Source organism: Nansenia antarctica (assembly GCF_963989245.1).
Source record: "Nansenia antarctica genome assembly, chromosome: 7".
Lineage (NCBI taxonomy): Eukaryota > Metazoa > Chordata > Actinopteri > Argentiniformes > Microstomatidae > Nansenia > Nansenia antarctica.
Genome location: NC_137677.1, coordinates 49,834,529 through 49,848,868, shown reverse-complemented (window position 1 = coordinate 49,848,868; position 14,340 = coordinate 49,834,529). Strand labels below are relative to the sequence as shown.

General features: G+C 47.4%; 1 protein-coding gene across 1 annotated transcript in view; it reads left to right on the top strand.

Annotated features, from left to right (window-relative positions):
• The window catches only part of mycbp2 (MYC binding protein 2), a gene marked incomplete at its 5' end in the record, with an annotated part of 75,733 nt that overhangs the window by 49,820 nt on the left and 11,573 nt on the right, over positions 1-14,340 (top strand). Inside the window, 12 exons of the mRNA XM_080537234.1 lie at positions 136-191; positions 295-410; positions 562-659; positions 1,798-1,914; positions 2,755-2,895; positions 7,055-7,187; positions 7,511-7,636; positions 11,356-13,002; positions 13,123-13,292; positions 13,394-13,638; positions 13,843-14,010; positions 14,123-14,280. Of these exons, the coding sequence (XP_080393360.1) occupies positions 136-191; positions 295-410; positions 562-659; positions 1,798-1,914; positions 2,755-2,895; positions 7,055-7,187; positions 7,511-7,636; positions 11,356-13,002; positions 13,123-13,292; positions 13,394-13,638; positions 13,843-14,010; positions 14,123-14,280 (3,175 nt within the window). The remainder of the gene's footprint in view (positions 1-135; positions 192-294; positions 411-561; positions 660-1,797; positions 1,915-2,754; positions 2,896-7,054; positions 7,188-7,510; positions 7,637-11,355; positions 13,003-13,122; positions 13,293-13,393; positions 13,639-13,842; positions 14,011-14,122; positions 14,281-14,340) is intronic.

Genomic DNA, 14,340 nt, shown 5'->3' with positions numbered 1-14,340 from the left:
AACCTTTTTTGTGTGTGAAGATTTCTTCAATTGATGCTAGAAAAACAACAAAACCACTTGATTACACCGGCAAAATTCGGCTTTCATTTCGGTACTTTTCCTGATACCGTGTTTCTCTTCTCCTCGAACCTCCAGGCCTACGAGAACTACTCCTTCGAAGAGCTCCGCTTTGCTTCTCCGACTCCAAAGAGGTAAGAGAACCTATAGAAACCCGCGAGGTGAGATGTACCATGTCTTTTTCAAGTAAGATGGTGGTCACGCCCCTCCCACCCTGCCTCCTCCTCCTCCCCTCAGGCCCAGTGAGAACATGCTTATCCGGGCCAACACGGACGGGACCTACAGCGCCAACTGGACCCCCGGCGCCGTGGGCCTCTACACCATCCACGTCACCATCGACGGCATCGAGATCGGTAACTTGACGCGACCGTTAAACTGAACGGCGGTTAAATTCAAACCTCTCTCTATTGAAGCGCGAACGTTGCAGTATTCAGAGGATTCGGAAAAGAAACATGATCGATGGGATTGTTATTCAAGCGTTTTTTGTTGGATTGATTTGTCCAGATGCTGGCATGGAGGTGGAGGTGAAAGACGCACCCAAAGGGATGATACCACCTGGGACTCAGATGGTCAAACCAAAGGCCGAGCCCCAACCCAGCAAGGTGAGCCTTTATATATATACACACACGCACACACACTCGGACACGCACGCACACACACACACACACACACACACACACACTCACACACACCTGAGAGAACAGACTTGCCCAAAAGACCCCTGGCCTGAAAACTGTCACCACCTCTGTTCCCACCTCCAGCCCTGATGTGTGTGTTCATTCCCTGTCTGTCTTCCGGTCCTCTGTCGTCTACTCACGCCGTAGTCGTCAGTGTCCGTGCCGGAACCACTGAGTGGGATGGCCAATGACTATTTCACATGTCTGAGTTGAACATTTCCCTGAAGAAAGTTGAGCAACAAGGCAGTGTTGTATATCTAACGGTGTGAATGTTGTTCACTGACATGAAACGAGTTCTCGACTGTAGTTGTTTTCTTTTGTTTACTCTGTTCTTGTTTTTTTGTAAGAGTGACTTTGAAACTGACCATGGGGAAACAAGCAACAAACATGTCCACGAAATCCTATCAGCTCTGTGTGTTTCCCTTCTGAACTGGCGCTTCAGGGATATCTAACACTGTCAGGGCTCTGACTGGTCTGGATATGTCCAACGGGCATTGTTCAGAATGGAACACTCCTGCGCTTTCTATCTCTGTTTTGCTTTGTGTGTGTGTGTGTGTGTGTGTGTGTGTGTGTGTGTGTGTGTGTGTGTGTGTGTGTGTGTGTGTGTGTGTGCGCGCGCAAGGGATGAATGCGAGTACTCACACTTGAATCGACCTACAGTACACGTACTGATTTGGCCACTAAAGAGACTTACAAAACTATATGAAAACTGCCAGTTGATGAATACAACTACTGTCATCACCAATCTGACCAATGATAGAACCGTATACTACAAGGTTTCAGGGTAGCACTCAAATGCTTTGAAATTCACATTCTGTGTGTGTGTGTGTGTGTGTCTGTGTGTGTGTGTCTGTTTGTGTGTGTGTCTGTGTGTGTGTGTGTGTGTCTGTTTGTGTGTGTCTGTTTGTGTGTGTCTGTTTGTGTGTGTGTGTGTGTGTGTGTGTGTGTGTGTGTGTGTGTGTGTGTGTCTTCCTCCTCTCTCCTGCTGCACTTCTTTTTTCTTTCCTCTTCCCCCTCGGCTCCTGCGGCTCACTGTCTCCCTGTCTCCCTCTGCTTCTCTCAGGTCCGCAAATTTGTGTCCAAGGACAGCGCAGGCCTGCGCGTGCGTAGTCACCCCTCCCTGCAGAGCGAACAGATAGGCATAGTGCAAGTCAATGGCACCATCACTTTCATTGACGAGGTAATCTACTACTAGAATAGGCGCAAGGAAGTTGTGTTGTAGCAGTAGACTCACAAAAACGTCTTTTTTTTTTCTCTCCCCCTTATTCACTTTTCATTCACTGAGGGCCGACGCCTAACTTGAGATCCGTGTGTGTAACTCCTTTTGAGGAAATCGTGTGTGTGTGTGTGTGTGTGTGTGTGTGTGCGCCATTATACATGTGTACCTTCCACATGTATGATCACGCATTGAGGACAGTGGGGCGGGAAACACGCAGGTTATGTCTGTGGATCTCAAGTTGGGATTCAGCCCTCACATCTACAGAGTAATTTTGTATGACTGTGTTTGGTAAGCTGTGCAGAGTGTCTACCTCTTAGCAGTGATTTTTCACTGCTTCTCTTCTAAGCTCACCTTATTTGTTTCTTTTACCTTTCTTGTTTTGCTTCATACACACATGCAAGACACTCAGAGGCTGCAGAGAGAAATAAAAGAATTTTTAAAAAAAGAACAGAAAAGAGAAACGTACTCCTCCCTTTTTAAGAGAGCGCAAACGATGTCCTAGTAAATTTAGCCTCCCTGTGCTGGTAATACCAGATTACATTACATTATTGTAATCTGGTAATACCAGAACATTAATCTCTCTCAGAACCCCCCATCTCTCTCTCTCTCTCTCTCTCTCTCTCTCTCTCTCTCTCTCTCTCTCTCTCCCTCTCTTCCCCTCCTCTGGGTCAGTCAGTACCGTACATCCCACCCATTTGGCCCGCCTATCTCCTGCAGCCTCCGGAGGGTGTTCTCTGCGAGGTTTCCATAGTGACAGGAGGGCGTGGCTGTGCCTCTGCTCTGTTGCTTGTTTTCCCATAGATCCACAATGATGATGGTGTGTGGCTCAGGCTGAATGATGAGACAGTAAAGAAGTATGTTCCCAACATGAATGGGTACACTGAAGCCTGGTGCCTCTCTTTTAACCAGCACGTTGGCAGGAGCCTGCTGGTCCCGGCTGACGTAAGTAGAAGGCCAGAGCGACCAGTCTTCTGGGTCTGTAGAGGAGCAGGGGGCTCGTAACGCTGCTCATTTGGGGGGGGAAACATCACAGAGCACACCATTCCTTGTGTACCTCAAATGAGAATGCCATGGGGGAGGGGGAGGGTTTGATGGTTAATGGTTGTATTGATTGAAGTCTCCATCCCTGCTGTATCCACACACTTGTGTATAGTGTTGATGATGGATGACATCCATTCCCCCCCCCCCCCAAATGTCCATACGCATGATGAAAGTATCAAGAACCTTCTAACAAGTGAAAAGACTTGGTGTGTTCTTGCATGTCGTGTCTACACGAGCAGCTCTGCTGTGTACTGATGCCTTCACTAACAGACCCCCCCCACACCAACAAGGGTCAGCCTAAGGGCGAGTGCATGCCTTAAAAGTGGAGAAAAGATGTATGGGACGTGACCATGGTGTGTTTGGATGGACGTCGCCCCTTGTTTTACCCCTACCAGTATGTGTTTAATGCATTGACGTCAACCCCAATGCAGGAATTGGAGGTAGAAAAACCAAATGGAGGTAGTTAGACGAGCGATTTCAGTGTTGTCATGAGTCCAGCTGCACTGCTGCGATTCTACTCTCTCCTCATCGCTTCTTCTCACTCACGCTTCACAAAACACAGGCCCACCTCAGCACGAGATGAAAAACGTCTTCTCTTAAAAAAAAACAAGTCTTCACTTGCTCCATGGCACCAAAACCTCCAAATGATACAGTAAAGCACAGATCAGGGACTTTGAGTGGATATATTTGGAAATGTTTTAACATTCTCTCAATTGCATTGCCCTTTAGAAGGTATCTATGGTTATTCTGGGATGGATGGTTTTCTGTCATGAAGCATCCATTGGTCCTTACACTGCTTCATATGGAAATTGTGCTTCTACCACGCCACAATTCCGCCTATGCATTGGGCTGCTCTAAGGTTCTAAGAGGCTTTCATGTTACGGTCCTTGTTCGAAAAACAGCATGACACACTACATCCTACGTGTGGAAGATTTTTTTGGAAGTTTTATTTTTTTTTACATTAAAACATTTCTCTTGTTTTGTTTTTTATTCTTAAAATAAACTGATTGGTTTGTGTGATTGAGGCCAGTAAACCAAAAGTGGTTTGAAATTCTACCTCTTCCCTCCCCCAAAATAACTATTGTCCACCAAAATCTGGGCGTTACTAGTTTAGCTACTTCACAGGAAGTGAGCAAATATCTCACAGGCTTTACCGGTGTTCCCAATTTGCCTTAACCACCTCACCATTCCTGCACCACTGCTTGAGAACAAAGCCTGTATGACAACTGTCAAATTCGGTCGCCCTGCAGTTCTCTCATTTCAAATAATTTACTACGGCAAAAATGCTGAAGAACCAAACAACATCCTGTCTTCCAAAAAAATATCATCAGCGCTTTTTCCCAACCTTCCTCTCTCTCTCTCTCTCTCTCTCTCTCTCTCTCTCTCTCTCTCTCTCTCTCTCTCTCTCTCTCTCTCTCTCTCTCTCTCTCTCTCTCTCCTCTCTCTCTCTTGCAAAATGAATCCTCTGCGTTTCTTGACTGTCTTACAATCTGTTGCTCAGAGTGTCTTTAACGCTAGCCAAGGAGTCAGGGATATCGGCTTTTTGTCGTGGACCCCCTTATCTATATTCCCAGCACAGGTGAGTTTTCTGAAGGAGAGATGTGTATGGCTTAATTGGCTGATCCGCTGCTTTCTATCAGTGTGTTAAAACCCCCGTCCCCTCTGTGAAGTTGTAGACTTTGAGTTGTACAGTCAAGAGTTATGAGATTGAACAGTTGCATGACGACTTATGATTGTTTTGTTTTTTAGCGTTAATCAGTGACGCTATAGTTTAGGGGAACTGTCACTCTGCCCCTTGATGTCCCTGTTCTAGAGCTCAATAGTCAATCCAATCCATGTATTACACTGTCTGTCTTGTGATAATTTGTTCCCATTGTATTTGAGAATCAAGCTATTGAAGGAAAGAACAATGACAGTATAAGCAGGCAGAGTTTGTGTGTCGCATGAGGGTTAATAAAACCGTTACGTTGCATGTGGTTCTGTATGTAAGGGTAGTATTGTACAGTACCATGTGGCCCCCCTGTGTAATAGCATGCCTCCCTGTTAGTCGAAGTCTACCCTACACTGCATTGCCATAATAATCTTCTTCAATTGGTTCTACTGGACATTCATTTGTGTTAGAGTGATGTCAAGATGCAACAACGTGCTCTGTACATGTATTGTATCAACAGTCTGAATGATTGTGTTTACACCTTCAAAAGTTCCTATGAAAAAAATGTCATGTTGTAGAGAGGCTATTTTTCTTTTTGCTGTACGTCTGGGTTTAGTATATTGTTCCAAAACTTAGACGCATTTGAAAGGTTGAAGCTTTAGTTGTTGAGAATGTTCCTCTAGCATTCAGGTAGGGCAAGAGGAGCTAGACTTTTGGTTCACCACGCAGCCATCTGTGTGTACTTAATGCACACCGTGTGTATGTAGCCATTGCTGCAGCCTTTAAGGGCGTCCCTGGATGACGTTTTGGTGACGTTTGATAAACTTATATCTCCTTCCATTGTACGACAGTATAACCAAACACTGAAGTTCATCATAGAATAATGACTATGCGCAGTGGTCAAAACTATATTCTACTGGTGAAGCTATCCTCTCCTAAAACACAATCATAGTCCGGACAGACGTATGACATCATATATAAATACAGCTCTCAGATAAAACTGCTCATCTAACCTAACCTGATTGGTCCTAACACAAGTCATTTCCTCTTGCAGGAGGCCAGGGGCCAATCGGATGAGAATGTAAAGGAGGTGAGCGGCCGCCCCTCCCACGAGGCCCCCATGCGGGAGCAGAGCAGGGCGGGGCAGGGTGGCGGCCCGGGGCTTTATAAGGTAGTGAAGACCGGCCCCTCGGGTCACAACATCAGAAGCTGCCCAAACCTTAGGGGTATCCCTATTGGAATGTTAGTACTTGGGAACCATGTCAAGGCCATAGGCGAGGTACGCACCCCTCACCCCCCCAAAAATGAAATGTGTTCTTGTGGCTGCAATTGAATAAATCAATCTTATTTAGATCACTTAATACAATAGTTCTTATGCCAGCTTCTTTGCCCTCTTCTCTTTGCTAACACAGGCAGAAGTCACTGATATGTCTTCCCCCCCCCTTTGCTCTTGAATTTATTAAAATGCTTTGGATGTTTGTAAATTCCCTTTGAAAGGGTGAATACACGAGATGCTTCTGGGTGTGGGTGTGTGTTCTCTTTTTCTACTTTCTATTTTCTAATTAACAAATTCTAATGGCTACAGAATTTATTTTTTCTTAGTTTGTCTTGAAATTACATTTAGTTTTAGATTCAATAGTTTTGGGTTTGCAAGGAAATCAATAATTGATTCTCTCTTCAACATCTGATTAATGAAATACTGAAGCCATACCTTCTTTCCCCCACCTTCTGTACTATTTCTTCCTCTGAGCGCATTTTGATACTCTAAACTCTCTAAACTGATCTTTGACGCGCAAGTGCTGAATGGTGCTCCTTCCTTTTGACCTGACCTTCCATTGGGTGATGTGGTGTGTCATGCTGTTCTAGAATGCCCTCTCTGAATCTGAATCTGTTCTAGAATGCCCTCTCTGAACCTGTTCTAGAATGCCCTCTCTGAACCTGTTCTCGAATGCCCTATCTGACTGCTGCCTCAGTTTAACACTTCCATCTATATCTATGTCTGTCTGTCTAAAAATAATGAAGTTTTCAGGAAGTTTGGAAAAACCAGCTACAACCTGTATGCAATTACCTGGCAAAACACTTTTAGTGTGAGCTGATAAATTGATGATATTTGATTGATTGATTTTGAGAAAGATCCATTGTGTGTGTGTGTGTGTGTGTGTGTGTGTGAGAGTGAGAGTGAGAGTGAGAGTGAAGTGAGAGTGAAGTGAGAGTGAGAGTGAGAGTGAGAGAGAGAGAGAGAGAGAGAGAGAGAGAGAGAGAGAGAGAGAGAGAGAGAGAGAGAGAGAGAGAGAGAGAGAGAGAGAGAGAGAGAGAGAGAGAGAGAGAGAGAGAGAGAGAGAGAGAGAGAGAGAGAGAGAGAATGGTGCAGTGTGTGTGTAGGGATAAAGAGCATTATTTGTGCATCAGGTGATAAATTCGGAGGGGACTTGGGTGCAGCTGGATAAGAACAGCGTTGTGGAGTTCTGTGAGAGTGATGAAGGAGAGGCCTGGTCACTGGCCCGAGACCGCGGGGGGAACCAGTACCTGCGCCATGATGACGGTAAGACATGCAGATTATTCAGATAAAAACAAACGGTACACATTACAATACAGACCAAACACCAGTCCAAATGTACGTGTTTATTTTATTAAAGGGATAAACAGACAATAATGCATTTCCTATCTTAATCTTTTACTCATTGGAGTTGAAAAACTAAAAATCGTTCTATCACGACGACCTGAGTCTGAGCTAGGTTACTCTTCCTGCTACGACTGGTGAATTGATGATTCACTTGCTTAGTCAAATGTATTGATCTTAAGTGGCTTTGGAATAAGATGTAAGTTGATGGTTCTAACGTGGTCCAGCTTTGTCTCTCCTCCCAGAACAAGCCCTGCTGGAGCACGGGGCCCAGACCCCCCCGCCCAGCCCCTTCTCCGTGCAGGCCTTTAACAGGGCCGCGGCGGCCAACGGGGCGCAGGGCTTCGACTACGGCATCTCCAACAACAAAGGTGAGAACAGAGGAAGAACAGGATTGGAGGAGAGGGAAACTGAACTGTCAGGTTTGGGTCACAATCCCAATTCTGTTTGGGGGATAATTTGAATTCATGAATTGATAGGTGGCTATCAAAATGAAGATTTTTTTTAAAAAAGAGGGGGGAAAAAAGAAGAAATTCCTGAATTGAAACAGAATCTACCCCAAATCTGACAGGTACTTCACCTGCTGGTACCGAGTTACTGTCTTGGTCAGGGGTGTGGATGAGTGGAAACACAGAATTACTGGAAACACCAACTCTTACTTTGCTATTCCTCTCGCCATCTATCGATGAAAGTCTGTCTAGTTAATGTCTGGTCGTATTATGGCTTGAGATGCTGAGGAGTATTGTAATATCCATACAAAGTTTTGGGGAAGTAATTGTGTTATGCATGCATATGCATATATTTTTTCTCTCTCTCTCAGAACAACTTCTCTGATTTATTCATCAATTAACCCATGACTCTTGATTTCAACAACCATTTTCCGATAATCACATCTGGTTACGAAGATATGAATGAGTGTGACTTCATTAGGAGGTGGCCTAATAGATGCACACGTTTACACGTCTCCACATACTGTCCAGTTGCTCCTCACACCTTCTCTCTGTCCTGTGTCTACTGTGTGTCTTTCACTTCCTGCTTCACTGTGACATGTGACTACTGCCTGTGGTTTTGATTGGGTCCCATTGGTGTGCTCTCTATCCAATCTGATGCCTTTTTTTCTCCTTTTTTTTTTTCTTATATCATTGTATTACTGCAGAGTTTTTCGGTTTGTACATTGTGAATATTTACATTTTTTATGAATTTAGGAAATGGAGTATCAAAGCCTCAAGATCAGCCCCCATTTACACTGTTTGCACAAAGTACTTGTGTTTGCTTTGGGGTTCGGCGTTGCAGCCCTCTCCCACCGCTCATACAGCCCATACATTTCCTACTTTCAAAAGTCGTGAAACGTGGTCCAATTTGTACTTTGAAGACCACAGGTGGTGTCAGTTAGTCACTAACCCTACACCCATTTTAAGTTCTGCATGTGTCTCATTGTGTGTCGTTGTATAACCATGCCTACAATCACTGCGATGTCAGGCATGTGTATGTCTGTGTGCATGGGCCAGTCAGTGTGCTTCTGTCAGGTTGGACCTGGTAATCCCTCTGCCCCCACGATCACGAGTGTCCCAAGAGTCCTGGTGTCCTGGCTTTACTCCAAACCTGGCCTCTCGTATTTTGGCCACGTAATCATCCCCAACTTTCAATTGGTCGAATTGGTTCACCCCCTTTTCCTTTTTCTCGCAAAGTTATTGTAAATATGAAGGTGATCACACCAGCTAAATTAATATGTAAACCGGTTGGGGCTACATTGCCTATAGCCTACATTGATTTCCACCTGGAGACAGTGTAGTGTAGTGTTCACCTCAACCTCTTCGTACACACGCCAATGCAACTGTGTGTCATTGCCTTGAATGTGAAATTCGGATACATTTAGATCTCCTCTAACTCCTGTCGAGGACTTTCCTTTCTGCTCTGGAGAAAGCTGTTGCCTACCCTACTGTAGTATTTACAAACAGCATTAAGTACGCCTGTTTGGGGTCCACACCTCGTCAAAGCGGCATTACGGGCTATCCCTAAACCCTACCCTGTGACTCCATACCATTACCCCATGATACTTAAGTTTACCTCCCCCACTCCTACAACCCCCACCCCCCCCTCTACACACCCCCACCCTCCCCCCTCTCCGGCATTGCCTGTGTGGGAGATGATTGATCGATGGACGCACTATAACGGCTAATGTTTAATGATTTATACCCCCTGGGATCCTAAGACCATAGTGTAAGCTGTAGTTTTCCCCTTCCTTGTCTTCCATATTTGCAGGTGACCGGTTGAGTGCTATACTGAATTCCACTCAGTCTGGGCCCTTCCTCCCAGCCGCTCCCTCCTCCTCCTCCGTATTTGAGCAAGCCGCCCAACCTCCCTCCTCCTCCCTTGTCCACAGCCCATTTGTGTTTGGACAATCCCCCTCCCAACTGTCTCAGCCGCAACCACAGCTTCCGAGTAAGTCTGTCCGTCTGTCTGACAGTGTCGGCGCTTGCTTGCTCAGGTGCTGGTTCACTCTCCTCCTAGCTAATTCCTCTTTTCGGTATGGTTTCCTTTTGCTATTTTAATTTGAATTGTTTTCATCTTTTGGGTCGACCGAAGACACATAACACCGCTGTTATGTTTTGCTTACGTGGTCTTGTACTGTAGCTGCTTGCTTTATTTGTTTCTACAAGTGACCTTTTTTCCCCTCATTCAACTTCATCCCTGCTTTAACATCATCTATGCAGTTCTCATGCTTAGATCTTCCTCCTCTGTCTAACCCTCTCGACCAGTTCAGGAGTCCACTGCAAATGTAAACTACCATAGTGTTCTTATTCATTAGCTATGAATATGGTTTAACTTTGCTTAGAGAACATCATTTAGTGTACTCATTAAAAGCAATTTATTTGTTTACTACATATATTCATGTTTTTTGTCTGAATCTCCAAAAAGTCCCTGGGTGCAAACTAAATGCAGACAGAGTGTGTCAATACTGTTTTAACTAACCAAGTTTTAAGTTGTAGTAACAGATGTGTACTGATTAAAGAACGTCTCATGGTTAATATACAGATTTGGCCTGTGTCAACCATATATCAGATACTCATGTATCAGTAAGTCGTCGTTCACTCACCCATTTCAGTCATGTCAGGTTTCATCCCACCCAGCCCATGCATTACTTACTGCCCTCTGTGTTCTCCTACAGCTTTCTGCTCTGTCCATATCTCTCCCTGTCTCGCCTTGTTCTTTCTCTCTCTCTCTCTCTCTCTCTCTCTCTCTCTCTCTCTCTCTCTCTCTCTCTCTCTCTCTCGCCCCCTCTCCACTCTCCCATCCCCTTTTTTCTCTCTACCCTCCCTCCTCCTCTCTCTCCTCCCTCTCTCTGTGATGGTGACCCTGCATTCATGTCCTGTGTGCTTACCTACCACTGTTTTCAGCTGTAGACGGTTCATCACGCAGCCTTGCTTCTCGTGAGCGTGTGCACAAAAGCAGCGCCTGTGTGGCTGGGCATGGTACTGCTCTCTCATCTCTCGCTCTCAGGCAAAAGGGTGGGTAAAATACAGAACGCATGTCTCCTTTTAGACTGAGCAAAGGGTGGGTAGGTAGTTATACATAATGACCCAGAAAACAGGTCCAAAGCCAAACAACCTCTAGTCAATCAAATAATTCTAGTTAGTCAATACAATGAAAGGGCTTAACAATTGCATGAATAGGATTTCCTATAATAGGCCTATGAGAAGCTTATAACAAGGAATTTATGGGCAATGCGTCCCAATTATGAAAAAGATGTCCTCTCTGCACAAATGCAATAACTACACTAAACATATACGTTCATAACAAGCCTAATCGCAGTTTCCAGAAAAAAATAAAAGGTTTGTCATTACACTCAACAATTTCTTTGGTTTTCAGTTTTAACATCTCTTTCACATTCTTCCAAGACTTTGTGTTGTTTCATTTCCTCTTTCTCCCCCCCCCCCCCCATTTCATTTTCAGGTCTTTTACTTTCATTAATCCCTTTGTTTTCCCCCTCAGACGTTGAGTGTTTATAGTTTTGAGTAAGCTGGAGGCGCTGCTGCTGTATTAAACCTCTGAGTTCTAGTGTAACTGTCTGTATGTTGCGGATGTTTAGGTGAAAGAGGAAACCTGGTGTCGGGCGCACGGCCCATGTCCCCAGCCTCCAAACACCGCCAGGAGAGCCGCTCCCCAAAGCAGGAGGGGCGTGGAGGTCGCTCCTCCGACCAGTCCAAGAGCAAGACGGGCGACGGGAGTCTGTCGGCCAGCGAGGCTCTGATCCTGAGGTCTGACACGGCCAAGCTGAGGTCTGACTCCCACAGCCGCTCCCACTCGCCCAACCACAACACCCTGCAGGCCCTGAAGGCAGACGGACACGGACGAAACTCCGGGCTCCGCGCAGAGTCCCCCAACCCTGGCTCCCGCTCCTCCTCTCCCAAACAGAAGGGCGTCTCCTCTTCAGGCAGGTCCAGTCCCTCTAGCACCTCCTCCCAGCGCTCCTCCTCCCCCCACCACGACAAGAACCTCCCTCCTAAAGTCAGCCCTTCCTCCAAGGCCCGGCTGGACCCCCCCAGAGAGAGGTCTAAGTCAGACTCGTACACCCTGGATCCCGATACTCTGAGGAAGAAGAAGGTCCCCCTCACAGAGCCCCTGAGGGGGAGGTCGACCTCACCCAAACCCAAACTACCTCCTAAGGAAGGGAGCACAGCAGACAGTAACAATGCAGAGAACCGTGCCCCGTCTCCACATGTGACCCAGGAGAACCTCCACAGCGAGGTGGTGGAGGTGTGCACATCCAGCACCCTGCTCTCCAACGACGAAGAGGGGAACGACGAGAACGCAGAGGCGCAAAACTCTGAAGAGGGCTCCTCCAAGGTGCATTTCAGCATCGGCAAGGCCCCCGTCAAAGAGGAAGTGGAGAGTCGCTCCTCGCCCAAGGTGAGCCGCAAGACATCCAGCCGCCACGTGCGCCCCAAGAAAGACAAGTCCGGCCCTCTCTTCAAAGGAGAGAGCACCTCGAGGCTCACGGAGCCCGCCAAGCAGGCCATGTCGCCCTCGGTGGCCGAGTGCGCCCGCGCGGTGTTCGCCGCGTTCCTGTGGCACGAGGGCATCGTCCATGACGCCATGGCCTGCTCCTCCTTCCTGAAGTTCAACCCGGAGCTGACCAAAGAGCACGCTCCCATCCGCAGCTCTCTGAGCGGGCAGGCCGCCGAGGAGAAAGAGAGCAAGCTGAAGAACCGCCACTCCCTGGAGATCTCCTCCGCCCTGAACATGTTCAACATCTCCCCCCACGGGCCGGACATCTCCAAGATGGGCAGCATCAACAAGAACAAGGTCCTCTCCATGCTGAAGGAGCCGCCGCTGCCGGAGAAGTGCGAAGACGGGAAAGGAGAGGCGGTCTCCTACGAGATGACCTCTCACCCCGCGATGAGGTCCAAGTCCATCCTGCCGCTGACCCTCCAACACCTGGTGGCCTTCTGGGAAGACATCTCCATGGCGACCATCAAAGCGGCCACCCAGAACATGATCTTCCCCAGCCCGGGGTCGAGTGCAATACTGAAAAAGAAAGAGCATGAGAAGGACGGCAAGAAGACCAAGAAGGAGAAGAAGAAGAGAGAGAAGGCGGAGGTGCGCCCCAGAGGGAACCTGTTTGGGGAGATGGCTCAGCTGGCCATGGGGGGGCCAGAGAAGGACACCATCTGCGAGCTGTGTGGGGAGTCCCACCCTTACCCTGTCACTTACCACATGAGGCAGGCACACCCTGGTAAGACCAACGGGTTATGGCTATCATTACAAAACCGATCGGTTATGATTTAAATCTGGTGCAGTACACATACACCACTACGTGGTTTTAACCGAGTCTCTTTTTGTTTTCTTAAATCAGGCTGCGGTCGCTACGCTGGAGGCCAGGGCTATAACAGCATCGGCCACTTCTGCGGGGGGTGGGCAGGGAACTGTGGAGACGGAGGGATAGGAGGCAGCACCTGGTACCTGGTGTGCGACCGCTGCAGAGAGAAATACCTGCGAGAGAAACAGACAGCAGCCAGGGAAAAGGTAATGAATGGTACACATCATCATTTCTCAACGAGGCACGTGTATTTCGTGTCTGTACAAAACCTTCAACCCCCGAGTCCACCTGTGTCTTACCTGTGCAGGTGAAGCAGTCGAGGAAGAAGCCTCTGCAAGTGAAAACCCCGCGTGCGCTGCCCACCATGGAGGCCCACCAGGTGATCCGTGCCAACGCTCTGTTCCTGCTCTCCCTGAGCAGTGCAGCTGAACCCAGCATGCTGTGCCACCTCCCGACACGGCCCTTCCACTCCCAGCTGCCCAGCCTGAAGGAGGGGGTCTCAGACGAACTACCCAACAAGATAGGCTGCCTCTACTTACAGACACTGGCCAGGTAATACATACAAGAGGGCTTTTACAGTGTGTATTGGGGACTGGACAGGTAAAATACCACTGACACACATTACAAACGAATATAGATTCCTGTTAGTATAGTAGTTCGTTACTAATGATTATACTTCTATAATTCTTCTAATAATGATTATATTCTCCTATACATGTGGTCAATCTTCCTGTCTCTTTGTCTCTGTCTCTGCAGGCAACACACGGAGAACTTTGGTGGGTACCAGGATGACAATTTGTTCCAGGATGAAATGAGGTACCTGCGCTCCACGTCTGTCCCCGCCCCCTACATCTCAGTCACCCCCGACGCCTGCCCCAACGTGTTTGAGGAACCGGAGAGCAACATGAAGTCCATGCCCCCCAGGTAACGTACCTCAGATCGAGTGCTCCACTCACTGCCGCATGTTCAAAAGTGGGGGGGGGAAAACGATGTGGATCAGAATGACCTTTTTTACATTTCTGTGTGTCCTCTCCAGTTTGGAAACCAGTCCCATCACGGACAGTGACACGTCCAAGCGTACAGTATTCCAGAGGTCTTACTCTGTGGTAGCATCTGAGTATGACAAGCAACACTCAGCCTCCACAGCCCGGGTCAAAGCCGTACCCAGACGCAGGGTCCACAGTGGAGATGCAGGTAGGCCAACTCTCCTTGCCAATGACCAGAAGGCTTTGGTCCAATGGTTAAATAACTGAA